This window comes from Myotis yumanensis, unplaced genomic scaffold (assembly GCF_028538775.1).
Source record: "Myotis yumanensis isolate MYYU_CA2020_CCGP unplaced genomic scaffold, mMyoYum1.0.hap1 SCAF_5, whole genome shotgun sequence".
Classification (NCBI taxonomy): domain Eukaryota; kingdom Metazoa; phylum Chordata; class Mammalia; order Chiroptera; family Vespertilionidae; genus Myotis; species Myotis yumanensis.
In genome coordinates, this window is record NW_027223756.1 from 76,105,885 (window position 1) to 76,133,849 (window position 27,965).

The window sequence follows — 27,965 nt, forward strand, 5'->3', positions numbered from 1 at the left end:
GCAGCGCCGGGCAGGCGGCGGCGCCAGAGCGAGTGGAGCGCTCGGGGGTCGCGGGCGGCGGCGGCGGCGGTGTAGAGGAGGAAGGCGGCGGCGGCCCCGGCGGCGCCCCCCCGGCCGGCGCGCGGCCCGGTCCGGCCCGCGCCCCCGCGGCGGCCCCGCCACCCATCGCGCCCCCGCTCCCGGGCTCCTCCTCTGCCGCCGCCGCCATGGCCCGGCCGCTGGTACCCAGCTCCCAGAAGGCGCTGTTGCTCGAGCTCAAGGGGCTGCAGGAGGAGCCGGTGGAGGGCTTCCGGGTGACCCTGGTGGACGAGGGCGACCTGTACAACTGGGAGGTGGCCATTTTCGGCCCCCCCAACACCTACTACGAAGGCGGCTACTTTAAGGTGAGCCCGCAGCCCATTCGGATGCCCCGACCCTCTCGCATGGTGATCCCCCTCTCCCTTTGCCCAGGCTCTCCGCTGTCACTCGGGATTCCTCAGTCACCCCTTCCCAGGCCCCAGGAGTCCCCGAGAACTTAAACTCAGACCCCCCGCCCCCCGAGTGGAGGCTCGGACGCTGTTTTGTTTGGGCGGGTTCTTGTGTACCTCCCTCCTGGGAGGTGTCAGCCCCTGGTGCCCCCTTCCCGGCCCCGCCCTGGCGAACCCAGCCTCAGCCGCTTTCCCAGCCCCCTGCCCGGGACAGACAAAGGCCTCCCCAGAACCAGCGAGCACTGTTGTTGGGGAGCATCGGCCTCGGGGAGGGAAAGAGGGAGGGAGGGTGGCCGGCGGTGTGGGGGTAGGGGTCTGGCTCTGCCACTTGCTCAGATACTAACAAAGGCCTGGATGGGGCTTTGGCAGTCGGACCTGCTTGGAAAGCAGCCACCCTTGGCGATAGCAGCGGGCCAAGCCCTCTCGGTTTTATCCGGAGCTTTACAAAACCTGTTCTCTCGGGAAGGTTGGGGCGGAGGTGTCACTCCTACCTCCCCTGTCCTGGGAGCCACACTATGGGGGAGCCCCCGTGGGCCTCCAGGACCCTCGCCTCAGAAGCTCCAGCTCCTCTCACCCCAGCTGGCCTTTCTCAGGTTCCACTAAGCAGATGGCCAGAATCTCACTCTGGGCCGTTTCTTCTGTGGTTTAATTCCAAGCAGTTCCCTGTTGTTGTTGGGATCAGGAAAGGGAAGTTGGTGCTTTCCCCGGGACTGGTGTGACAAAGGACTCGGGCAGCTTTCTCATCCTCATGATCTTAGTCCAGATGTGGCCTAGGAAGGACCCCTTTCAGGTTTCAGGCCTTGACTTTTTGAGCCAGAGGGATGAGGCAAGGGGTCTCCCTGTGGGAGAGGTGAGAAGTGAGCATTGAGCATAGGAACACACCCCATCACAGCCTGCCAAGAGCATGGCTAGGACCTGCCAGGTTTTGCCTGGCTGGGAGGCCTGGGTGGGGAGCAGAAACCACAGCGAGGCCAGGCTGGGGGTGGGGAGGGAGGGGCAGTGCTGCCCAGACAGATGTCTCTGTTTGCACTTTTGACTAATGTTTTGGTCTCACCTGCTCAGTTGTCTATGAGGGAGCCGCCCGGCCTGCTGGGGTGGGATGAGGGGAGGAGTGTGAACAGCCCTGGTCTGAGTTGTGAATTTGGAGTCAGACTGCCCCAGGCGGGGAACAGATTTGGGGCTGATTGCTGAAAGGTTTACCCAGCCCCCTCCCTAGCTGCCTTTGTCTGCTTGGAGAGCAGCAGGCTGTGAGGATAAGGGCTCCTTCAGAACCAGGATCTCACCCTTAGGCGAAGCCAGGCCAGGACTAAGGTTGCTTAGAGTGGTAAAGGATGCGATGTCTGGCTATGGCTTCCTAAGTGGTTGCAGGGCTTGTGAGGAGAGCCTCCCAGGTTTTTCTGGGGATAATCTCGTTTTCCTAGAAAAGAATGGATTGTGGAGGGAGCCTGCCAGACTTTGATCACATCTGCCTTAGGGTCTCTCCTCAAGGAAGCCAGGATGGAGTCTAGGGTGGTTCTGCCACCTACCCAGTCCTCCCATTCCGGTCTCCATGTGGTCAGGTAGGGAGTGGGTTTAACCCTCTTCCGCAGGAGATGTGGAAATGCCCATGGGCCACCATCACTTCCCAACCACTTCCTCCAGCACCTTTTCGAGGCCCAACCCAGCTGCCCCTAATTCTCCTTTATGAGGCAGGTCCCCGGGCAGTATAGTGTGCTAAAGGGGGTCAGAGAAACCAGGTTGTGGAGCCCCCTCCACACTTCACTTGCTGTGTGCCCTTGGGGAAGGTGCTTTCATTCTCAGATGAGACCTGGTGGGTGCTTGGTGCAGGGAAGGCCTGTCCTCCCTGCTCCACTGAGGAGGCCTCAGCCATGTCTCAGGCCGTCACTTAGAAGCCCAGCACTGGCTTTGGGGGACCCAGGTTCCAGACTTGTTCTGCTGCCACAGCTAGTGGCCTCATCATTTAGCCGAGAGCAGAAGGACTTGACCCAAATGGCCCCACCCAGCAGAGATGCCCTGTTCCTCTGTGGCCCCTAGCCTGCTCTTCGCCCCTGAGAGCCTGAGGCACTGCCAGGATCCTGGGCCAGATGTCCCGAAACCTGCGACTTGGGGCTTAAGCAAGCAAAAGAAGCTTCCTCACCTACTGAAACTGTGTAGCTGTGTCACCCAGTCGGTCAGGTGGCCCTCCCTGTCTCCCACGTGACCTGCTGCCTTCCTGATCTCCCAAGATGGACACCTGTGGGCAGAGAGTGTGTCCACCCAGCACTGACTCATCTCCCACAGGGCCCAGGCCACAGAGGTATCGGGAAGACCTGCCAAGTGAACACATATCTATTTTAATCCTCCCCACAACCTGGGCACTGAGGCAGGGAGTCCAGCACTGTACTGAGGCGCACAGCTCCCAGGGCCAAGGCCTAGGCCCCCGCCGGTCTGTGGAGCTGTTTGCTAGTGTGAGCCCACCTTGGGGCCCAGCCTCCTGACCCTCCTACAGGCCTGGGCCAGGTGGGCTTGGAGCTGCTCCTTGGGCAAGTGCCCACACTCCCCAGTAGCAGGGTGGTTACCAGGATCAGCTCAGGTGACCCCCAAAAAGCCCATGGCAGCCTATTGTGCACCTGACCCCAGATCTATTAGGGGTCTGTGCAGCTTGTGGGATTCCTTGTGCACTCAAGCGCACACAAGTGCTCGTCCCAGCTGAGCAGCCCTTCTGTAGTGGGGTATCCATCCCAGCCTGATGTCCTTGTTTGTGTGTTTATGGACGGAGTCCTCAAGAGGTATCCTGTCCTGTCCAGCCTGCACCCATACTCGGCACTGATGGGACAACAGGGCCAGCCCTTGTTGAGTCCTCCTGCTCTCTGCCCACCCCCCAGGCACGCCTCAAGTTTCCCATCGACTACCCTTACTCCCCACCAGCCTTTCGGTTCCTGACCAAGATGTGGCACCCCAACATCTATGAGGTGAGCCTGCCTCTCCCCACTTACCCTTCCCGGCCTCTCTGCAATGGGGGCGGGCAGGGGAAGGGCACTGTGTGGCCTGACATGCTGGTATGGGCACTGATCCCTCCCTCCTGTCCCTGCACAGACAGGGGACGTGTGCATCTCCATTCTCCACCCCCCAGTCGATGATCCCCAGAGCGGTGAGCTGCCCTCGGAGCGGTGGAACCCCACCCAAAATGTCAGGTGAGGCTGGTCAGCAGGTAGACGTGCCCCCCCACCCCCAGCATTTCTGACCTCTTTGCTCCAGACATGGGGAGACACACCTGTGTCATCCTTGGGGTCACAGCTCCTTGCAGTGCTTTGGCATCTATTGAAACTGGTCTTCTGCAAGCGTGCTGGGGCCCTGGGGGTCCGGGGCCATCTCTGCTGGCCTCTCCCCTCATTTCCTGACACACACTGCCCCATCAAATGGGAATCCTGTGTTCATTTCTTTCTGCCCACAGGATCTTCCCTCTGCCTTACCCTGAGGTCTCCCCTCCTTCCTCATCCTCCACTGAGCCTAGCCAAGTCCCCAGGCCTGGCACCCCACCTCTTTGCCTGCATAGCCTTAGTCCTGCCCAGGCCATAGTAAGAGATGGTAGCACAGAGGGACCCTTTTGCCAGGCAGGGCACTAGGGCATGGGAGAGGCGTGTTTCAAGTGGAAGGAAGGTGCTCCTGGGCTTGACTGCCCACACATATCTTATCCAGAGAGCTGGGCATGCGGCAGAGGGCAGGAGTAGTCAGGGAAGGCCCGCTGAGAAGTCCAGACAGATGTTGCTTTTGGGATAGGAAGGTACAAGGGGATCTCTGAGTGGGTGTTGGCTTTAGGGTGTGTTCAAAAGCTCCCCAAGTGACATTCAGGCCTCAGAGACTGCAAAGCTGGGACTTTGCGTGTTCTCCAATAAATGGCAGCCACCAGGGGGCTGTGCTCAGCCTGTGGCTCCTGCTACAACGTCGGACCTGGCTTCCAGGATGTGTAGTGCAGCCAGTGAACACCCCTCACACCCTGTACCCGCTGACTTTGTGCTCCCTCCCCCAGGACCATCCTCCTGAGCGTCATCTCCCTCCTCAACGAACCCAACACCTTTTCCCCAGCTAACGTGGACGCCTCTGTGATGTACAGGAAGTGGAAAGAGAGCAAAGGCAAGGACCGGGAGTACACAGACATCATCCGGTAAGGAAGGGCTCCCAGATAACCTGGCTTCTCACATCTCTCCACAGGGCAGGAATCACTAATGGGGAAATCTAGGCCACTGGACAGTGGAAAAGATCCAGCCAGATTCAAGCCCAACCCATTGGTTCTTTCCTCCTGTCCTCTTCTCTCTCTCCCTCCCTCCCTCCCTCCCTCTTCTCCTCCTCTTCCTCCTCCTTCTCCTTCTCCTTTTTAAAAATTTTTTAAAAGAAAATTGGGTGTTTTTTGCAATTTCAAATATCTTTCATACAAGTCCATGTATTTAATGTAGTAAGTAGACATACTGTGTGTGTGTGCATGTTGGGATATGGGTGTATCACACACACAGGCATAATAGTGCAGCACAGAAATAGACACCCAGGTGTCCAGCAGCAAGCTCCAGAGGTCCTCCCGGTGTTCCCTTTACCCCTTGCCCGCCTCTCTCCAGGGCAGCATCCCTGAGAATGGGGGCCTGTGGTAAGTGTGTCCAGCAAATGGGGGTATGGCTTGCCTGTCCGCTTTTAGGTGCTTCATGACCCACATCTGGGCATACACGTGTCCTTCCACTGCTTGCTTCTGTTCCTCATCAGTTTTTCATATGGTCATTTTTCATGTTACTGAGATTGTGCTTTGTGTAATGTTTTATCTTTCCCACTTAATAATTTGCTGTTGCGAACATCATTTAAGTTTGTAATTTTGAAACTTGGAATCATTATTTAAAGGCAGAAAAACCATATGGTATCAGCATATTTAGAAAATAGCCTTCTTTTCTAAAAAGATAATTTTTTCTTGGTTCTAAGAGCAATGTATTACTTAAGGATTTGCCAGAATTAGCCTCTTATTCTTGTAGTTGTTCCCAGTACTCTTCCCTCACAAATGAGCAGGCAAACATCTCCCAGACTTTGTATAGTGGACTCTCAGCAGTGCAGGTGCCAGATGGGGGACTGAACCTTGTTTAGGGCACCGGGTGTGCAGTCCATTGGCTTTCTGTCCGGGCTGTGTGACCCATTCTTTTGCCTATTCTGTTTGTCGAATTCTGTGAGCTCTTGTGTCCATTGTCCATTGTCACTTTTTATCATGGAGTTTACTGATTTGTTTCATGACAAACAGCCCTTTATTAGGTCTTTTCTAAATACCTTTCAGTTTGTCATTTACCTTTTATTTTTTATTTATTTATATTTTTATTAATTTCAGAGAGGAAGGGAGAGGGAGAGAGAGATAGAAACATCAATGATGAGAGAGAATCACTGATAGGCTGCCTCCTGCACGCCCCCTACTGGGGATTGAGCCTACAACCCGGGCATGTGCCCTTGACTGGAATCGAACCTGGGACCCTTCACTCTGCAGGCTGACGCTCTATCCACTGAGCCAAACCAGCTAGGGCTCATTTACCTTTTAATTAGAAAAGTAAATAAGAAGTTAGACTCACTCCTGCCTTACGGCCCAGTCATTCCAGGCTTAAGTACTTACCCAAGAGAAACAGGCACATTCTGCACCAGCATCCATGCAATGTTCAAAACTGCATCAACTCACCAAAAACAAACAACAACCCAAATGTACATCCACGGTGAAGGGTGAGCAAGCTGTGGCCTCTTCGCCAGCCATGTGGACACATCTCCAGGTGTTAAGCTTCGTGAAGGAAGCCATCCACAGTGAAGGGTGAGCAAGCTGCGGCCTGTTCACCAGCCATGTGGACACATCTCCAGGTGTTAAGCTTCGTGAAGGAAGCCAGAAACAAGGGAGCACGCTCCTGGACAGGAATCCTAGGAAGTGCATCTGTGGCCATCAGGGATATGGGCTTTAAGAGGCATAGGAGCCATAACCGTTTGTCTCAGTGGATAGATCATTGGCCTGCAGACTGAAGGGTCTCAGGTTCGATTCCAGTCAAGGGCACGTGCCCGGGTTGTGGGCTCAGTTCCCAGTGGGGGGTATGCAGGAGGCAGCCAATCAGTGATTCTCATCATTGATGTTTCTATCTCTCCCCCTCCCTTCCTCTCTGAAATCAATAAAAAATATATATGTATTTTTAAAGAGGCATAGGGGCTCTCGCTTGTTTAGCTCAGTAGATAGAGCATTGAACCGCATCCAGTACAGCCAGGGGTGAACCTGAGGAGGGGTGGTGAAGGTTTAAAGCAGTGGTTCCCAAACTTATTTGGCCTACTGCCCCCTTTCCAGAAAAAGTATTACTCAGCCCCTGGAAATTAATTTTTTTTTTAATTTTAATAGCAGTTATTCATCGCCCCCAAATGCACCTGTGGCCATCACCGCCCCCCTGGATCGCTGCAGCGCCCACCGGGGGGCAGTAGCGCCCACTTTGGGAATCACTGGTTTAAAGAAAATAGACAAGAGAATGTAGCTGGGGCCAGGTAGGATCACTGCCTAGATGAGAAAACAGTGACAGCTTGTAAGCGAAGCTTTATTTTATAGTCTGATCACACAAAGCAAAACAAGGGGAGTTGTCAGCATGTTTGCAATGTTCTTGTGAGTTTCAAAAATCTATTTCGTTACTCAAGCCTTGTTTTGGCAGCACTTGCTGCACTTCCCACAGCCGATTAGCTACCTAGGAACAAGGGAGGACTATAAGGTCAAGCTTAATTGTGCTAAGAGGGCTCTGCCCTCCAAGCTGGGATTTGTATGTGGCTCTGCCACAGGTGAGTCTGAGGTTTGACTCTATAGCCCCTCCCTACAGAGCGTCAGCCTGTGGACTGAAGGGTCCTGGGTTCGACTCTGGTTAAGGGCACATGCTCAGGTTGCAGGCTTGATCCCCAGTGGGGGGCGTGCAAGAGGTTGCCCATCAATGATTCTCATCATTGATATTTCTCTCTCTCCCTCTCCCTTACTCTCTGAAGCCAATAAAAATATATTTTAAAAAATAAAAATAAAAGAGGCATAGGGTCGTCTGGGGGTGATGGATACATTTGTGATCTCATTTGTGGGGTGCTTTCAGGAGGCACATGTGGGTTAGAGCTCACTGCTGACACATTACATGGGTACAGTTCGTGTTAATAAAGCTATGGAAACAAATCAAATAACGAAGGCAAAAACGTTTATGCACAAATAGAAGCAAAAACCCCATGATCCTAATACCTCATGGTTAATGTCTGGGTGTATCCTTCCAGATGTTTATCCAAAAAATGGAACCACGCTGTATACGCCACTTTGTAACCAACTTTTTTTTTTTTAAATATAATTTATTGATTTTCCACAGAGAGGAAGGGAGAGAGATAGAGAGCTAGAAACATCGATGGGAGAGAAACATCGATCAGCCGCCTCCTGCACATCTCCTACTGGGGATGTGCCCGCAACCCAGGTACATGCCCCCGACCGGAATCGAACCCGGGACCCCTCAGTCCGCAGGCCGACGCTCTATCCACTGAGCCAAACCGGTTTCGGCTGTAACCAACTTTTTAGTCAGGTTTGTTGAGATGTCATGTCCAGTGGAGCTCATCCTTTGTGGAGTCAATTTGGTGAGTTTTGATAGTTAACATGATTATCTCCTTGCTGAGGTGCAGATCCAGCTCCACCACCTGAAACTTTCCTCCCACTCCTCCGCCATCCCTTCCCTCCCACTCTACCCCAATAGCCCCTGCTCTTACCTCGAAAGTAGGAAACAGCTTTTAGTAGCTTCCTGGGGCCTGATCTTTGAGGCTGTCCATGTGCTTACTTGTCATAACTTGCTTTTCCCTTCCTAAGAAACCAACCATTTTTGTCTCTAAACAGCCCTCACTTCTCCGTTTCACCTCATCCTGCAGTTTGACTAGTCCCCTGTCTTACCCACGTGTGTGTGCACCTGTGAGCACATGTACGCGCACACATGGCATTGGTGGCCTTGCAGTGTCGGGTCTCCTCCCTGTCCTGTGGTGCCCCTCTCTATCAACTTCTGTTTTATTTTCCTTTACTAAATTCTGCTGGCTTCTTTTAGTCTGGCCTGTTTTTGCTGGTTGTTCGGTAGTGGTTTATGTAACAATTTTCTAAACCACTTTGACACACACAGCCCCCAGGGGACCCATGAGCAACAGGGTGCACCCTTCTCTGCATCCCGCTGTGGTCCCCGGAAAGCTGTCCTTGATGCTGGGCAGTCATAGTTTCCAGTCTGTGGAGCTGATGAACTGTGATGGACATAGCAACACTGGTCCCCCACCAGCCATCCTCGGCGGTGCTTGGCAAGCACCTGCTCTGCCAGCCTCATTTGATACTTGTGCACAACCCTCAGGGTCTCAGGGTGAGTGCTGGGTGGCACCTTCAGAGTATCCTGCCCACGTGGCCCGCTCCTTTGCCAGTTCTTCCCCGCCACCTCCCACATGGTGCCAAAATAAAATCCAGACTATTTTTATCCCTCCAGACTCCCTGTGGGCCAGCTCACATGTGCCCACGTGGGTAGCTGTGATGGCTGCTTTCTGCCTGTGTGCTCACCCCCATCTGCGTTCCCACATGTTCTGTCAGCGTGACCAGGCAGAACCCCTGGTGGGCTTAGAGGTTTTAGCATCTGTGGATTGGTCCTGCGAGGTTCCAGTTTCAGATGTACTTGGTGCTGGGGCTAGGGTGTTGACGGTCAGGTGTATGTCCCAAGGGATGTTACTACCCTGTGTCACCTCATTTGTCCTCCCTTTCACTGTAAACAGGAGCATTTCCCAAATCTCGCCTGCTGCCTCGTGAGCAGTGCAGTGCTGAGTCCACACTTTCCAGGGTGAGCCCGTCCCATCCTTTCTCTCTCTCCCAGAGTGTTGTCCCCACCATCCACTTTTCCTCCCTCTGCCTGCCTCCTAGGCTCCTCAGCTGGTTGAAGTCCTCAGCTGTGGCCCTGGAGGACTAACCCCCCTTGATATTTTGTCAGCTGGGTTAAGTGTAGTTTCGTGGCAACCTTTTAAACCTAGTGTAGCAATCTTCCGGGATCCTTGGTCCCTGCTGCTGTGTCCCCTGTGGCTTGGCCTCGGTCAGGCCCCTCCCCGGGGCTTAGTGCACGAGTCACACTCCACAAAGCTGCCTGGTCACCTCCTTTCCTCCAAGGGCATCTGGCTATGGATCCTGACACGGCCATAGCTCGCCTGACTCCCTGCCTGTCTCTCCCCCAGGAAGCAGGTCTTGGGGACCAAGGTAGATGCGGAGCGGGATGGTGTAAAGGTGCCCACCACGCTGGCTGAGTACTGCGTGAAGACCAAGGCCCCGGCGCCCGATGAGGGCTCGGACCTCTTCTACGATGACTATTACGAGGATGCCGAGGCCGAAGCTGACAGCTGCTTTGGGGACGATGAGGATGACTCTGGCAACGAGGAGTCCTGACACCATGTCCCGCGCCGAATAAACTTACAGATTTTACCTCACCAGGCCCAGGCTCTGTGGGCTCTCGGGCACCTCCTGACGCCGAGACTACCTCAGGGAGGTGGCTCCGCTCTCGCCTTGTCCCCTTGGTCTCGCTTTCCTTTTCCCATGTTTGTTCTGGGTTTTCCTCTGCTTCAGAGAGGAGGGGCCCGTTAGTGCTGGGCACCTGGTGGGCCTCAGGGCAAAGGTGGCCTGAGGGGCCCGGACTCCAGTCCTGTCTACTGGAGCCAGAGACTTGGGGCTCCCAGCTCATGAGTGGACAGATTAACTTGTCGTCACCTCTTCTCTCGGCTTTGGTTTGTTTGGAATCTAAATAAAACAACTTTATGAGAAGCCCAGAGACCAACCTTTCCTTGGCCTCCCCAAGAACTACAGGGTACAGTGGCCGGGCCTGATGCCTGCAGCACCTAAGTGTGTGGAGCCCAGGGGCAGGCCTAGCACCTGGGTGCACTCTTGAGGCTGAGGATGTGGGCCCAAGGTCCTGAGCCCTAGGCTGGAAACAACCTGCAACCTCCAGCCCTCAGGTGGCTCCACCCTACTGCCTGCAGATGCTGCACCCAGTGTCACCCAAGCCTCTGACTTTATTTCTGTGTAACCGAAAGGCCTGGAGCAAGCTGGATCTAGGGTCTGATGGTGACATCAGAACAAAGGCCCGAGTGAGGCCTGGCCTGACTGGTTACTGTGGCTGGAGCCTGTATGACCCACAGGCAGGTGGCGGACAGGTGCACCTGTGCCCTGGCAGACCCCATAGAGCCTACGCGCCTGATCTGCTTCCTGCTCCATGAATGCACCACAGCCCCAGTGCCACAAGCACAGCTTTTATAGTTGGTCCTCACAATTTTGTTTGTTTGTTAACATGAATGATTTTCCTACATTAAAATGTGCAAAGTTTCACCCAGTTGTTTTAATTTCTTGCTTTCCTTAAACTCAACTGGTGGGCCGCACAGGGCCAGTGAGGCTCCTCTGCTCTGACGAACACACCCACTCACCAGAGTACTCAACTGGATTTGAGCAGAGTTCCCCCACCCCCCATGGCAACCACACCCTTCCTCCTCCCTGGGCCTTGTCTAGGAGCCTCTGAGCCCCACTGTGCATTACAGGTGAGGCAGCCCTCAGAGCACCCATGAATATTCTTGGACCCCCACCTGTATGACCCTCTGCAGGCACCAAGGCCAGGACAACAGCCTGTGTTTTTAACTTGCAGGCACCTCCTGCTGCTCAGGCCTGGGGATGTACAGCCTCTCTTCAGTTCCTCTTTAAGTTAGAGGCATTTCCTGAGGGGGAAGCTGAGTCAGCCTCTGCACCTCGCGGGTGGTGAGGGGGAAGATGTCACCCACAGTGTGAGCTACTCTCAGGCTGTTTCCTGTGAGCCCGGCAAGTTGGTGGCAGCCTCCAGAATGGCAGTGAAAGGGAAGGGCCTCCTGGGGCCCAGGAGCCACTAGCCTGCACCGGAAAGCCTTGTATCAGCAAACCAGGACCCTTGGCCAAACTAGCCACACCCCCTTTACTGGGTCTGGCTGTTTATGAGCTGCAGCTACAGTACTGAGTAATGTCCCAAAAAGCCAAAAGTACTTAGTTTGGCCATTTCTAGAACATTTTGTCAACCTCTGTCTTAGAGTCATGCCAGCACCCACTGCCACCCTCTGGCTTGTTGGTTCAGCTTCTCTCCTTTGGACCTCTTCCCTGTCTCCACACTCCCAGTGCTACAGAACAAACCACCTGAACTTAGTGACAGAGCCCCTGCCACTTTATACTTCGCTTCTGTGGGTCAGGAATCAGGCGGCTTGTCACCTCGTCACCATATGTAGGTGACTTAAATCATGGGACCTGGGGTCTTCGGGAGGCATCTTAACTCAGGTTGGGTGCCTGGGCTGGGGCAACTTCAAGCCCAGGCTCAGGGACTGAGTGGCCCGCACATGCCCCCACACCCATCACCAGGGCTTCCTCTCAGCATGGTGGCACAGGCTCCAAGATGACGGTCCCAGGAGCAAGGTCAGTTCTGAGCAGCCTTGGAGGTCACACCATGCCGCTTCAGCTGCACACAATTGGTCTAAAAAGGCACAAACCCACCCAGATTCTAGGAGGGGGGACACAGACCCTACCTCTTGATGGGAGCCTGTCTGACAATCAGTGGCCATGTTCTAAAACCGCCACAAGCCCAGTCACCGTGGCACAGTGGTTGAGTGTCAACCTACGAACCAAGAGGTCATGGATCAATTGCCGGTCAGAGCAAAAACAGGACACATGCCTGGATTGTGGGCTCAATCCCCGGGGGTGGGGGGAGGGGTGCGGAGGGAGGCCATGCAGGAGGCAGCCAATCAATGATTCTCTCTCATCATTGATGTTTCTATTGCCCCCTCTTCCTTCCTCTCTGAAATCAAAATATTTTTAAATAAATAAATAAAACTGCCACAATCTGCCCTGGCCAGTGTGGATCCATTGGAGCATCGTTCCATACACCAAAAGGTTGCAGTTTGATTCCCAGTCAGGGCACATACCCAGGTTTCAAGTACAATCCCCAGCTGGAGGCAACCGATCCTTGTTTCTCATATCAATGTCTCTCTCTCTTTCTCTGTCCCTTCCTCTCTCTCTCAAATCATAAAAGCATGTCCTCGGATGAGGGTTTTTTAAAAATAAATAAAACTGCCACAATCTGTCCCCCTTTCCTCCTTAGACTGTACTCCGCACGATTGCCAACAGCTTTTGCACACACAGATGTGACTAAAATATCTGAGGCCTCCAGTTTTGAATCATCTTTACTGACCAAGCCAAGGACAGGTGGCTTTGACATGCAGAACTTAAGTGTTCTAAGCTGCATAATCTATATATACAAAAGCCTAATATGCAAATTATCCCTGCGGGAGTTCAGCTGGGAGACGATCACTCGCTATGACATGCGCTGACTACCTGGGGGCGGTGCGGAACTAAAGGAGGCCCCGGCCGGCATCCGGAAGGCTCCGATAAGCCCTGATTGCCGGCCAGGCGTAGGTACCCTACCTGTGCATGAATTTCATGCACCGGGCCTCTAGTGGGGTTAATAATTAGAGTTGAGCCCTAGCTGGTTTGGCTCAGTGGATAGAGCTTTGGCCTTGGACTGAAGGGTCCCAGGTTCCATTCTAGTCAAGGGCACGCACCTTGGTTGCAGGCTCCTCCCCAGCCTGGGCCCGGGTCAGGGCTCGTGCAGGAGACAACCAATCGATGTTTCTCTCTGTCTCCCTGACCTGTGGTCAGCAGGATAACAGCCCCAGAGATGTCCGTTCCCTAATCCCAGAGTCTGCTCTGGGGAAAGGCAGGAAACAGTTCTTCCCCGAGGGTCCTGCCTACACCGGGGTTTAGCCCAGTGAGGCCCACTTACTACTTCTAGCTTCCAGAACTAAGAATAAATTTGTGTGGTTTTAGGCACTGAATGTGAGGTAATTCCTCAATCTGTTACAGCTGCAGGCGGAAACCAACATCCCCAAACTCCGCTTTCTCTGTGTGGGCCTCCTCTCACTTTGGGCCACCCCCGGGCTGACATCCTTCCAGCTCCAAGTCCAGCAGAGAATGAGGCCTGTTTCTGAAAAGTTCCAGTAGAAGAAACCCACACCATGGCCCTCAATGAGACTGCTTAGAACAGTGGTTCTCAACCTTCCTAATGCCACGACCCTTTAATACAGTTCCTCATGTTGTGGTGGCCCCCAATTTCATTGTTACAAATTGAACATAATTAAAGCATTGTGATTAATCACAAAAACAGTATGTAATTATATATGTTTTCCGATGGTCTTAGGCGACCCCCAAAGGGGTCGCGACTCACAGGTTGAGAACCGCTGGCTTAGAACATTCTGCCCTGAACCAAAGGAGGGGGAATGGAGCAATCTGATTGGCCAATTTGGGTCACATGGATAGGGAGGGCTGAGGAGTAGCTGGGAGGGAGTGAGGACTGAAGCCCCTGGGAGCCTTCATAACTGCCCCGGCCATGCCTGGCCCAGAACAGACATCACTGCTCAATATAGCACTCCATGCAGGTGAGCCTGACTAGGACCCTCAGATTTGTGGTCATCCCCCAAGTGCTCATAGCACACGAGTGTTCCTATCATCTGTATCCAGAATAACCAAAGTTTAGAAACAGCCCAAATGTCCACGGAACGATGAAGGGATAAACAAGATGTGGTCCATCCATACAATGGAATGTGATTCAGCCTTACAAAGGAAGGAAATGCTGCTATGTGTTATAACATGGATGAACCTTGAGGACATTATGCTCAGAGAAATAAGCCAGACACAGAAGAACAAACACTGTGCGACTCCACTCATACGTGGTCCCTAGAGGAGTCAAATCTGTAGAGACAGAAAGTAGATAAATGGGTGCCAAAGACCGGGGGCGGGCGGGGGGGAAGGATTAGTGTTTAATGGGGACAGCCTGTCAGTTTGGGGAGATGAGAAAGTACTGAAGATGGATGGTGGGGTTGAGTGGCTACACAACAACATGAATAAGCTTAATGCCACTGAGCTGTACATTTAAAAATGGTTAAGGCCGAACCGGTTTGGCTCAGTGGATAGAGCGTCGGCCTGTGGACTCAAGGGTCCCAGGTTCGATTCCGGTCAAGGGCATGTACCCTGGTTGCGGGCACATCCCCAATGGTGGGCGTGCAGGAGGCAGCTGATCGATTTTCTCATCGATGTTTCTAACTCTCTGTCCCTCTCCCTTCTTCTCTGTGGAAAATCAATAAAATATATTTTTTAAAAAAATGGTTAAGATGGTACATTTTATGTTATGTATGTATTTCATCATGATAAGAAACAGGGGGCCAAGAAAACAACCACCTTAAAACCACACACACGGAGGTGTGAGATGGGGGTTGAACATGATGGGCTATTAGATGATGAGGGGGAACTTTTGTTAATTTTTCAGGCGTGATGTGTAGTGTGGTTTTCTCTTCAGAGAGCCTTTTAGAGAGACTTTTCTGAAATGCTTCTGGGTGAAAAGCAACTAGCTGGGGGTGGTGTGTGTGCTGTGGAGAGTGAAGCTGTGAATGCGACCTCCCCTATAGGAAGGGGTGGGTGGGGTGGGAGGTGCTGGGGGCCCAGGCAGCACCCAAGGCTGAGTTCCCCAGCGCCATGGAGGCCTCCTTATCTCTGCTGCTGCTGCTGCTGCTGCTGGCCCCGGGGGTCCTCTGGGCAGGTGAGTGGGAACTGAGCAAGGGGGGAAACGCCTGAAGCTTTGGGCGCCGGGTGTTCGTGGGTGGGCATCACAACAGATTGGAAACAAGTCCATTGTCCCCAGAAGGTGACTGATGGAAGAGAGATCGGCCACTCCAAACAGGAGGCAGGCTGAGCCGGGGCCTGAGGTAGAAAAGTCAGGTCACATCAGGGCAGACACTTTCAGATTTTTTCATTTGGACTTAACTTTGATCTTACAGAAAAGTCACTAGAATCCTACAGGTAACTCCCATCTCCTCCTCCTAGATTTCTCAATTGTAAACATGTTGCCACGGTTGCCTTATCAGCCGCCTCTGGGTGTGTGTAGAAAAAATAAATATATGTGTTATTTTTATAAACCACTAGAGAGTAAGTTTCAGGTGCATGGCCTCTCACTCTTAAATGCCATGGGGTGTTTTCTGTGAGCAAGGACGTTCTCTGCACAATCATGGCAGGTTTCTCAACACCGTGCATTCATATTAGCTCATCTACAGACCTTATTCAAAAGTCCCTATAGCGTTCCTCATGGACACAGACCACCTGACCTCCTCCTCCTCCACTACGGGCAGTTTCTTCGTTTCCCCCTGAGTCTTGTGATGCTGGTATTTGTGATGCCTGTGGGTCTGCCTGCTGTGTCCCTGAGGAAGGGTTCAGGTTGTGCATTTTCTGCAGGAATCACAGAGGGTTCGCGCCTGCTTCCTGGTGCCATTGTCTAGATCACTTGATGAAGCTGACAGTCACCAGATTTCCCCAGAGTAAAATCATTAATTTCCTCTTGTAGTTGTTTTATGGGGAGACTCTGGGACTCTGAAAATATCCTGTGCTCCTCACATCTCACCCTGGAGCTGGATTCACAGAGCACCACAGAAGGTGGGGCAGATGCAGGCTTTTTGCTTCCTGGCAGCACCCGGCAGGCAGGGTCCTGATATACATACTGGGTTGCAGAGCAAGAAACTACAACCTAGTGAGTGAGGCAACCTGCCCAGCATCGCCTGGTTGGAAGGACAAAGCTGGAATTTGAGCCCCTGCTAGCTGCCTCGCCAAACCATATATGCTTGGCCAGGACTCGATGCCCGGAAGCTTAAGAAGGTAGTGGCAGACGGGCATCGCAGAATTCTAGCGAGGCTGGATGAGAATGACTGTGATGAATTGGGGACCCAGTGGGATACGTATTCAATCATCCACCCATCATCATTTCTTTCTCTCCCTTCCTTCCATCCATCCATCATTCTTTCTCACTTTCTTCCTTCCTACCATCTATCGTCCATCATCCTTTCTCCCTCTCCCTTCCTTCTACTGCACATCCATCCATCTTTTTTTTTCATTACCACCAAACCAGCACTGCAAGAAATGCTAAAGGGACTGTTATGAGAAGAAGAAATAGAAAGAGAGGGAGGAAGGGAACATCGATGTGAGAGAAACACATGGATTGGTTGCGTCCCACACATGCACCCCAACTGGGTGCTCTACCCACTTAGCAACACCAGCCAGGGCTCTCCATCATTCCTTCTCCCATTCTTCCTTCCTGCCATCCATCATCCATCCACCCATCATCCTTTCTCTCTCTTTCTCCCTTCCTTCCTTCCTTCCATTCATTTATCAGCCATCGGTCATTCAGCCATCAGCCATCCATTCACCTATCACCCGTCTATCCATCATCCATTTACCATTCCTCCATTCATCAGTTGTCAGCCATCCATCACCCATTATCTATTTTGTCGTTCATCCATCAGTATTTGCTGAGCACATACTGTTCAGGCCTTTTGTAAACACGACAGACTCGGGGCCTGCCCCCAAGGACTAGCGGGGCGGACAGTCAATGAGCAAGTCTGTGTGCGACACACTGGCAGGAAGGGCTGAGTGCTAGGGAGAGAGCAGAGCAGAGGAAGGGGAGGAGGGTTATGTTAAGGAAATTGGGGCGCAGGTGTCTGAGAAGATGGCTTTCGAGCAGATACCCAGGGAGGAAGCCAGAGTTGGGAATGTCTGGAGGAAAGGCTGCCAGAACAGCGTGTGCAAGGACCCTGAGGTGGGAAGGAAGGCAGCGCACTGGAGGAGCCGCCGGGGGTGGTGTGGCTGGAGTGGAGTGAGGAGGTGTGGGAAGGAGGCAGGACTCGCTGATATGGCTCTTGTGAGTCATGGGGAGTTTGGATGTTTAAAGCATGAAGGGGAATCATAGGAAGATTTTGATCTGATTTACATTTTAAAACTTTTAAAAAATATATTTTTTTATTGATTTTAGAGAGGAAGAGAGAGGAAAAGAGAGATAGAAGCATCTATGATGACAGAGAATCATTGATTGGCTGCCTCCTGCACACCCCACACTGGGGATCGAGCCCACAACCCAAGCATGTGCCCTGACCAGGAATTGAACCATGACCTCCTGGATTATAGGTTGACGCTCATCCACTGAGCCACACCAGCCAGGCCACTTTAAAACTTTTTATCAACCTTTCAAAATTAATGATTGGCCCTAGCTGGTTTGGCTCAACTCGATAGAGCGTCGGCCTGCGACTAAAGGGTCCCGGGTTCGATTCCAGCCAAGGGCACATGCTTGGGTTGTGGGCTCGATCCTCAGTAGGGGGCGTGCAGGAGGCAACCGATCAATGATTCTCTCTCATCACTGATGTTTCTATCTCTCTCTCCCTCTCCCTTCCTCTCTGAAATCAATAAAAACAAAAAAATAAAATCATGATTGATTTTAAAACAATTTTTATAACATTTTTATTTTGTTTTGTTTTTATATATGTTTTTATTGATTTTTAGAGACAGGAAGGGAGAGGGATAGAGAGATAGAAACAATGATGAGAGAGGATCATCATTGATGGGCTGCCTCCTGCACTCCCCCTACTGGGGATCGAGCCCATAACACGGGCATGTGCCCTGGCCAGGAACCGAGCCCTGACCTCCTGGTTCCTGGGTCAATGCTCAACTGCTGAGCCACTCCAGCCAGCCTATAACATCTTTATTGAGTTATCATTCACATGTCATACAATTCACCCTTTTAAAGGATATAATTCAAATGTTTTTACTGCATTCAGAGTGTTTTGCAACCAGCACCTCTATCTAGTTCCATAATGTTCCATCACCCCAAAATGCAGCCCCATCCCCATTAGCAACCACTCCCCATTCCCTCTCACAGCCCCTGGCATCCATTAACCAAGCCCCTTCTGATCTCTGTGAATTTGCCTGTTCTGGACATAAATGGAGTCACACTGTGTGGCCTTTGGTGTCTGGCGTCTGTCACTGAGTGTCATGTGTTCAAGGTCCATCCACACTGTAGTGAGTGTCAGGGCTTCACTCCATTGTTATTCATCACCTAATGCTGGAGATTTGGGCAGTTCCCGCTTTTCCGCAATGTGTGAGCCCCACTGCCGTGAATGTGTATGAACAAGATTTGTGTGGATATATGTTGTCATTTCTCTTGGAGGGGAGTTTCTGGGTCGGGTGGTAACACTTTTAACCTTTGAGAAGCTGCCAGATGGTACCCACAGTGGCTGCACCATTTTATATCCCATGGAGGGGATGTGAGGGTCTAGTTTCTCCACTTTATTTATTTATTTTTAATATATTTTTATTGATTCAGAGAGGAAGGGAGAGGGAGAGAGAGATAGAGATAGAAACATCAGTGATGAGAGAGAATCATTGATTGGCTGCTTCCTGCACGGCCCCCTGGCATGTGCAACCCGGGCATGTGCCCTGACCGGGAATCAAACCCAGGACCCTTCAGTCCGCAAGCCGACGCTCTATCCACTGAGCCAAACCGGCTAGGGCTAGTTTCTCCACTTTAAACAGCTCCTGCAGCTGCTGCACTAGGCTGCCGCTCTGTGGTGCCCAGGGAGGGGATGTGAATGTCAGATGGTCACCTGCTGGTAACCAGGACGTGGGGGTGAAGGATGAGGAGGGATCAAGGGCAGCCCTACCTGTCAATCTGAATGTCTCGGGTAACAGAGGGGGCTGTGTTAGGGTCCAGGCTTCTCGGGCTTGGGGTGGAAGGGTCATGGTTGGGATGGGGCACCCAGCCCTAACCTGGCACTCTGTTCCTCTCCCCAGGAAGTGTCGCATTTAAGACACACATCATCGGTGGTCATGAGGCTGCTCCCCACTCCCGGCCATACATGGTCTCGCTGCAGAAAGCCGGCACCCACTTCTGTGGGGGAGTCCTCGTACACCCGCGGTGGGTGTTGACAGCTGCCCACTGCGTGGTTCAGCCGTGAGTGACCAACCTGCCCAGCCCTCTGCCACCCCAGGCATCCCTGACTCTGTCCCGTGGTTCCCTATTCTCACTAGGGAGTGGGTCCTGACAGATTTAAGCCCATTATAGGGTCATAGGGGCGTCCCCTTTCCCTCTCCTGTGATTGCTGTGCCGTGTGTACGTGACATGGGCCTGAGGCTTGCATAAGTGACATTAGGCTGCAGGATTCCTAGGGAAGCGTTACCTGCTACCACAAAGCACCTTCCAACTGGACAGAATTAGGCCTCTTGTGACACCCAGGAATGTGTCTCCCACTGTGGCCATGGGGATAAAGCTGGTCTGTGAGAGTGGCAGACCAACCCAGGAAGCCACCAAATAAATCAATCTTGGAGCTGCCCTACCTCTGGACTAGCCGCTAATAAAGATCCCAGATCAAACTGGTCAAAGTAACCAAAGGGGATCTATTGGCTCGTGTAACTGAAAAGTCTAGGAGGACGTAAGGCTTCAGGAACAGCTGGATCCAGGTGCTTGCACGAGCTAGTCAGGAGCCTGCCCCTCAGCTCTTCTGTTGTGTCACTCAGCCATATAATCAGGAAGGTTCTCACAAGGTGGCAAGGATGGGCCCCCTTAGATCCTGTGGAAAGTTTGTTTCTCTATAGTTGGGGCAAAGTTATGAGGATTGATACTGATGAGCCTACCTAGGTCTTGTGCCAGCCGTAGAACAAATCACTGTGGTTGAGGTATAGCGTATGCACTGGATGGGGCTGGAGCCCCTGCTGAGGGGAGCGCCACACTGAAGGTCATCATTTTTGGACACACAGCGCCTACCTCTGGTCAGGAATGAACTGGAGTCTGGGGCAGGGATGGCAGCAGGGCTAGCTTCCTGGAGAAGGTGGAGAGGAGGCAGTTGAGAAGGAGCAGGGGAAGGACCAGGCAGAGAGAGGCCTGGTAAGGGAGCAGGGGGAGGGGCAGGATCGAGGACCTTGAACTCAGCCTAGATGGACCCTGGAAGCAAGGCTCAGGGTATGTGGGGGGGGTCCGGAGGCTGCAAGATGGCAGCCCGTACCCTGATCCTGCCGCCCACAGGACCCAACAGCTGAGGCTGGTGCTGGGGCTCCACAAGCTCAGAGACCCTGGCCTCACCTTCCGAGTCAAGGCAGCAGTCCTGCACCCCAAGTACAAGCCGGCCCCCAAACTGGACAACGACCTCGCTCTGCTTCAGGTGCGGGGCCTGGCGGGAGGAGTGACAACTGCACCCACGTGCCCTCTCCCGCTGCCGCTGCCCCACTGTCTCTCACTCACCTGTCTCTTTCTGTCACCTGTAGCTGGACGCTAAGGTGAGTCGCAGCAGGACTGTTCGGCCCCTGGCCTTGCCCCGAGGGCGCCAGGCAGTGGCAGCAGGAGCAAGGTGCAGTGTGGCAGGCTGGGGGCTGACCCAACAGAGCGGGCAGCTGGCGGGAGCGCTGCGGGAGCTGGACATGCATGTGCTGGACGCCAGGATGTGCAACAACAGCCGCTTCTGGAAAGGCAGCATCACCCACAACTTGATCTGCCTGGAGGCCAAGCCCAAGGATCAGGCCCCCTGCAAGGTGAGGGGCAGCAGCAGGGAGGTGAGGCAGCCTGGCCTGAGAGAAGGGCAGAAGCCTCGGCCAGGGGGGACCTGGGCCCCAGCTCTGTCCATTCTCTGGAGAATTCTGGAGATTGGTACTAGCATTACTATTTCTCAGATACAAAAACTGAGGCACAGAGAAGTTTAATAATTTGCCCATGGTCACATAGTCAATGAGCAGCAGGGATGTGCTTTGAGCTCTAGCACCAAAGATAATTATAGCACGTGCAAAGGTCCTGGGGTGGGAAGAAGAAGCAAAGAGTGTTAAAAGAACAGGAAGGGAGGAAGGAAGGAAGGAAGGAAGGAAGGAAGGAAGGAAGGAAGGAAGGAAGGAAGGGAGGAAGGAAAGAAGGAAGGAAGAGGTGGGGTGGGGGAGTAAGATGCATGTAGTGACATGTGGGACCAGGGTACACAGTCAGCCTCCCACCCTCAGGAATAATCATGCTTTGTCCAAGCGACAACAAATGTAACCTGTGTCCTGTGGGTCTGGCAGGGGGACTCAGGTGGGCCCCTGGTGTGCAGCAAAGGCCGGGTGGCTGGAATCCTGTCCTTCAGCTCCAGAGCCTGCACTGACATCTTCAAGCCCCCCGTGGCCACCGCCGTGGCCCCCTACATGTCCTGGATCAGGAAGATCATCGGCCGCTGGTCGGCCCCACCACAGGCCTGATGCTCCACGGGTGACCCTGGCTCCTTCGTTTGCAGGACCCTCCCTTGCAGGATTATGGGGAGGGGCAGAGAGGGTACCGGACACAGCTCAGAGGACCAATAAATTGTAATAAAGAAATTGTAAGAGTCCTGCCTGGATTCTTTTTTTATTATTATTTATTTTAGAGAGAGAGAGAAACATCAATGATGAGAGAGAATCATTGATCAGCTTCCTCTTGCATGTCCCCTACTGGGGACCAAGCCCGCAACCCGGGGCGGGTACCCTGTCCGGGAATCAAACCATGACCTCCTGGTGCATAGGTCAATGCTCAGCCACTGAGCCACGTGGCAGGGCGAGGTTGCACTTTTGAGGCGGCTGCAGGGAGCCCAGCAGCAGGCGAGGGCAGGCTTCTCCCAGGAGGGGCTCCAGGGTGAGGCCCAAAGGGTGGCAGTGGATGCCACTGTTGTGAATTCACTGCCATGGACACGTGTGCACTAGTATTTGTGTGGACCCACCTTTCAGTTCTTTTGGGTGGGCACCAAAGGGGGAGATTGCTTGGCTGTAGTGGGTGTGTAACTGTTTGAGGCACTGCTGTTTTCCAGGGGGATCTTTTTTTTTAAAATATATTTTATTGATTTTTCACAGAGAGGAAGGGAAAGGGATAGACTTAGAGAGTTAGAATCATTGATGAGAGAGAAACATTGATCAGCCGCCTCCTGCACATCCCCAGCTGGGGATGTGACTGCAACCAAGGTACATACCCTTGACCGGAATCGAACCTCAGTCCACAGGTCGATGCTCTATCCACTGAGCCAAACCAGCCAGGGCTCCAGTGGCATCTTTGCATCATGAAAATCTGAAACACACAGCAAAATTGAAACAATGATACAGTGAGCACTTCGGTGCTTCACCATTTCTTGTTCCTCTGTCCATCTGTCCATCTGTCCATCTGGCTCAGCTGTGGATGCATTTCACAGCACAGTTCCCCAAACCCTTCAGCAGGGGTTTGAGTCCTTCTCTTCCTCTGTCTCGCTCTGTGTCTTTGTCTCCATCTCTATCTCGCTCTCTCCCTTTCTCTTGAATACAGTAAAATGCATAAATCTAAGTGGATGGCTTGCTATTTTGACAAAAACTGACAATTGCTCGAAATCCCAATCCCAGCAGAGATGTGCATTAGTCACCCACACAGACTCCACAGCCCCGAGCAGTCTTGCCTTAAATTTAGTTTTTAGCCGGGTAGCTCAGTTAGTTAGAGCATCGTCCTGATACATTAAGGTTGCAGGTTTGATCCTTGATCAGGGCATAAATAAGATCAACCAATGAATGCAAACACTATCTGCTTGGCTGCGCCTGGCTGTCAGCTGCCGGCCTGCCCCACCCCCCAGGGCATGTACCAGGAGCCTGAGCTGTCACCTCCGTCCCTCCTGTCCCTCACGCACCTCACCGTCATGATGAACCTGCCAGCCCAGATGTGAGGTTTGCTGCAAAGGCCGGTGCTTCTTTTTTTTCTGGTCCCAAAACAGCCGTCATATTCACTGAGCACTTACTACGTTTCAGTCCTCTGCAAAGTATCAGGAAACATCAGGAGACTCTTTCCTTTTTTATCTATTACAGAGCAGGGGTGAGAAGGAAGGACAGACACGGTGCAAGGACAGGACGGGGAGGATCGAAAATGCAGATTCCCTCTCCTTTAAAAAATGGTTTTTTTATTTCAGAGAGAGGAAGGGAGAGGGAGAGAGGGATAGAAACATCAATGATGAGAGAGAATCATCGATTGGCTGCCTCCTACACACCCCCTACTGGGGATTGAGTCCAAAACCCGGGCATGTGCCCTTGACCGAAATCGAACCCAAGACCCTTAAGTCCACAGGCCAACACTCTATCCACTGAGCCAAATGGCTAGAACAGGGTATTTTTTTTCCCCATTGATTTTTAGAGAGTGGAAGGGAGGGAGAGAGAAACATTGATGTGAGACACATCGATTGGTTGCTTCCCAAACTTGCCCTGACTGGGCTGGGATCGAACCTGCAACCCAGATACATGCCCTTGACTGGGAATTGAACCCGTGACCCTTCGGTGCATGGGCCAACACTCCAACCACTGGGCCATACCGGCCAGGGCTATAAGTGAATTTTTAATGTTTAACCTTCTACTAAAGCATCTCCTTTGCAGATAACACACCCAGGTCACAACAGCCTGGTGACTTCTCACAAACCAAACGGTAATGCTGTGATTTAATCAGAATGTATGTCTGGGCTTCACCCACATTCCTGGCACAGGGCTTCTAAACCTTAGGAGTTTCCTAACTGATGAGACCAAAGGGGCCTTTTGTTGATAACGAGCTCCCCTCAACCACATCTAGGACGGGGCTAACAGTCAGAGAGACCCAGGGGTTAAAACAGTGATTTTCAACCTTTTTCATCTCCCGGCACACAACTCTACTAATATTTGTGACACACCAAAAACCATATTATAGCTGAACCGATTTGGCTCAGTGGATAGAGCGTCGGCCTGCGGACTCAGGGGTCCCAGGTTCGATTCCAGTCAAGGGCATGTCCCTTGGTTACGGGCACATCCCCACTGGGGGGCGTGCAGGAGGCAGCTGATTGATCTCTCTCATCGATGTTTCTGGTTCTCTATCCCTCTCCCTTCTTCTCTGTAAAAAATCAATAAAATATATTTTTAAAAAAACAAAAACAAAAACCATATTATAGTTTTTGCCTATCTGACAAAAAACAAAAACAAAACAGGTGTAATTTTGATTCATTCACACTGGACAGCTATTGTGTTGGCTGTTGCCATTTTTTAATTTGATACTCTAAGGGAAAAGAGGTCAGTGCCCCTGACTGAACAGTCAGGTATTGCTGTTTTAAAGGTTCTTGTAGCACACCGGTTGACAGTCGCTGGCTTAGAAGGTTGGAATTTTCAGTCCCAACCTGGGAAGGGAGGGTCTGCCAGTTGAGCTCAACACAAACTCACACCCCTGTTCCTCGGAGACAGAAGCTCCTGCACTCTCGACCTTCTGGGTCTCACCCCGTGTGGCTCCTCTGCTGTCAGTCTGCGCCCTTTATCACCGCACTGATTATTATTCTGTACTAGAGGCCCGGTGCACGAGATTCATGCACTTGTGTATATGGGGGGGCGGGGGGCGTCCCTCAGCCCGGCCTGCACCCTCTTACAGTCCACAAGCTCTCAGGGAGGCCTCGTGGGGAGCAGGCCTAAGCCAGCAGTCAGACATCCTTAGTGCTCCCACTGTGCTCGCCAGCCATGAACCTCGCTTCTGGCTGAGCAGCGCTCCCCCTATGGGAGCACACTGACCACCAGGGGGCAGCTCCTGCGTTGAGCGTCTGCCCCCTGGTGGTCAGTGTGTCTCATAGCAACCGGTTGTTCTGCCGTTTGGTCAATTTGCATATTAGCCTTTTATATAGGATAATAAGCAGGTGCCTACATGTAAGGAAGTCTTTCCCTGGGGTCTGTGAGCAGCTCGAGCAAATTAATCAAACCCAAGGAGGGGGCTCTGGAAACCTCTGACTGTAGTCTGTCCATCAGAAGCACAGGTGACAACCTGGACTCTTTTTTTTAAAAATATGCTTTTATTGATTTTTAGAGAAAGAGAAAGGGAAAGGAATAGAGAGATAGAAACATCGATGAGAGAATGAGAGAAGAACATCATTGATCAACTGCCTCCTTCACAGCCCCACTGGCTCCCGCAGGGCCCCCACTGGGGATTGAGCGGGGATTGAGCCCGCAACCCGGGCATGTGCCCTGATCACTGAGCCACACCGGCCGGGCACAACCTGGACTCTTGACTGACACCTGAAGTGAGGGCAGTCTAGAGGGACCTGTCCTCCTCCCGCCCCACCTTTCATGGTGTGCATTTTCAAGCTGAAAAGTTGGAAGGTTTTACGGACAACAGTATATCCTGCCTCTGGATTGGGTAACATTTTCCCATATTTGCCTGACCAATTATCTATATATGTAAAAGCTAAGCGACCGTAACGACTAGTTGCTATGACGCTCACTGCGGCTGGCCAACTGACCCGATTGGGGCCGGGCCGGCCAGACCCCACCTGTGCACGAATTCGTGCACCGGGCCTCTAGTGTGTATATATAATTTAGAGGCTGAAGCATTTTAAAGTGAGTTCTGGCCCTTCATCCCTACATTAATTTACTTGCCTCTTGTCCCAGGAGGAGTGAGCATCCCCCCCCCCATCTCCCCATGAGGCCTTCATTAGGGGTCACCAGGCATCCCACCCAAATTCCAATTCCTTTGCACTTTAAAAAAATCTTTTTAAGCTCTGGCCATGAAGCATTGGTTAGAGTGTTGTCTCAATGTGCCAAGGTTGTAGGTTTGATCTCCTGTCAGGGTACATACAAGAAGCAACCAATGATGCATAAATAAGCAGAAAAGCCTGGCCAGTGTTGCTCAGTCAGTTGATCATTGTTCCAGGCACCAGAAGGTCCCCAGTTCAATTCCTAGTCAGGGCACATGCCCGGGTTGTGGGCTTAATCCCCAGTGTGGGGCGTGCAGGAGGCAGCCAACTGATGTTTCACATTGGTTTTTCTCCCTCTCTCTAAAATCAATAAAACAAACTAACAAATAAGCAGAGCAACAAATCGATAAAAAAATTTAAATATCTTTTTAGCCCTTGCCAGTTGCTCAATGGTTAGCGTATTGGCCAGTGCACCGGAGGGTCATGGGTTCAATTCCTGGTCAAGGGCACATATGTGGGTTGCAGGTTTGATCCCTGGCCCTGGTCAGGGTGCGTTCAGAAGGCAACCAACAGATGCATCTCTCTCACATGGATGTTCCTCTCTCTCTCCCTTCCTCTCTCTGTCTCTTCCCCTCCCTCCCGCCCTTCCTTCTATTCTCTAAAAAAAAAAAAATCAATGGAAAAAATATTCTGGGGAAAGGATTAACAGAAAAAAAGGAAAAAAATTTTTAAAAAACTGTGGTGATATTTACATAGCAAACTGTTGCAGATGGGGGACTATTTCCTGCTCGACCCTTCTTTAGGGCTTGTGGCTGAACTAGTAATAAAATAATAAATCTGCCGAAACCGGTTTGGCTCAGTGGATAGAGCGTCGGCCTGCGGACTCAAGGGTCCCGGGTTCGATTCCGGTCAAGGGCATGTACCTGGGTTGCGGGCACATCCCCAGTGGGGGATGTGCAGGAGGCAGCTGATCGATGTTTCTCTCTCATCAATGTTTCTGACTCTCTATCTCTCTCCCTTCCTCTCTGTAAAAAATCAATAAAATATATTTAAAAAAAAAAAAAAAGAAAAGAAAAAAAAATAAATAAATAAAATAATAAATCTACACAAGACTAGATCAACAGGAGAAACATCAATTCAATACATGTGCATGGGAGGATCAGAATATGATGCTCAGATCATAAGATGAGGCTAAAAAAATGATCAAACCAGGCTCTTTTTATACTTTTTAGACAAAGAAGCAGTGCATTTGTGAGAAATCACAGGAAGGAATCGGAGCAGGGCGTCAGCGTGGTGGGAAGTCAGCAATGTGCTCATAGAAGCTCTTTGGTCTGGACTCTTTGCTCTGGTAATGAGGGGAGACTTATATCCTGAGTTTAGGGGACAGAGAGGTCAGGGTTTCCTTCTTGCACAGGCAGTTTCTCAAGTAACTTTGATGCAAAATAATTAACATGCCATTAATGTGGGACATCTTGAGGCAGCCCGCCCAGGGCCCTGACAATAGTAGTTACTCGTTTAAAGTATACGATTCAGTGGTATTTAGTTCATTCACAATGTTATGCGACCACCCCTCTATCTAATTCCAGAACATTCCATCACCCGAAAAGATGCCCCATCCCCATCCGCAGTCACTCCCTAGTCCCTGACAACTACTGATCCACTTCCTGTCTCTGGATGTGCCTGTTCTGGACATTTCACAGAAATGGAATCACACACTCTGTGGCCTTGTGTATGGCTTCTCTCACTGAGCACCATGTGTTCAAGGTCCATCCACGCTGTACCGAGGGTCGGTGCCTCGTTCCTTTTCTTGGTTGAATAATATTCCACGGTGTGGATGGATATATTGTGTATATCCATTCATCCTCTGATGGACACTTGGGCTGTTTCTCTACCTTTTGTGTAGATTTTTTTTATTATTATTGTTTCTCTACCTTTGGCTGCTAGGTACACGGTGGCCTTTTCTCTCTGACTGCTGGTTTCCCTCCGTTAAGCTTCCAGAGACTGGCTGTCATCCCTGCCGGCCCCACTCAGCCAGCACATGGTCCCTGACTGTCTTTGCAAGAAGCTTTGGTTTTTGTTGTTTTTCATCCTCTTCAAGTGAGACCGGATTTGGAGGCACCGCAGATCTGAGAGGCTCCACTGGACCAAGATCAGTGGAGGCCAGGCCTGTGTTTGCAGGGCGGGAGCCACCCTAAG

The 27,965-nt window shown here is 52.0% G+C and overlaps 2 protein-coding genes across 7 annotated transcripts; both read left to right on the forward strand.

The window, feature by feature from the left end:
- The first annotated feature begins 151 nt into the window (after positions 1-151).
- CDC34 (cell division cycle 34, ubiqiutin conjugating enzyme) lies at positions 152-10,821 on the forward strand. Its single transcript, XM_070415605.1, has 5 exons — positions 152-383; positions 3,332-3,418; positions 3,543-3,640; positions 4,477-4,611; positions 9,681-10,821. Exons 1-5 carry the CDS (start codon positions 207-209, stop codon positions 9,886-9,888), a joined length of 705 nt encoding a protein of 234 aa, XP_070271706.1. The 5' UTR covers positions 152-206; the 3' UTR covers positions 9,889-10,821.
- GZMM (granzyme M) lies at positions 4,535-27,643 on the forward strand. 6 transcript variants are annotated; one of them, XM_070415600.1, is made up of 6 exons: positions 15,017-15,091; positions 19,159-19,318; positions 20,387-20,522; positions 20,626-20,889; positions 27,002-27,117; positions 27,356-27,643. In XM_070415600.1, the coding sequence occupies exons 1-5, from the start codon at positions 15,028-15,030 to the stop codon at positions 27,086-27,088; spliced, it is 711 nt and encodes a 236-aa protein (XP_070271701.1). In that variant the 5' UTR covers positions 15,017-15,027; the 3' UTR covers positions 27,089-27,117; positions 27,356-27,643. The 6 variants fall into 6 exon arrangements, with proteins under 6 accessions (XP_070271703.1, XP_070271701.1, XP_070271699.1 ...); XM_070415602.1 differs by lacking the exons at positions 15,017-15,091; positions 27,002-27,117; positions 27,356-27,643 and adding exons at positions 4,535-4,611; positions 21,403-21,692; XM_070415598.1 differs by lacking the exons at positions 27,002-27,117; positions 27,356-27,643 and adding an exon at positions 21,403-21,692.
- The last annotated feature ends 322 nt before the right edge of the window (positions 27,644-27,965 follow it).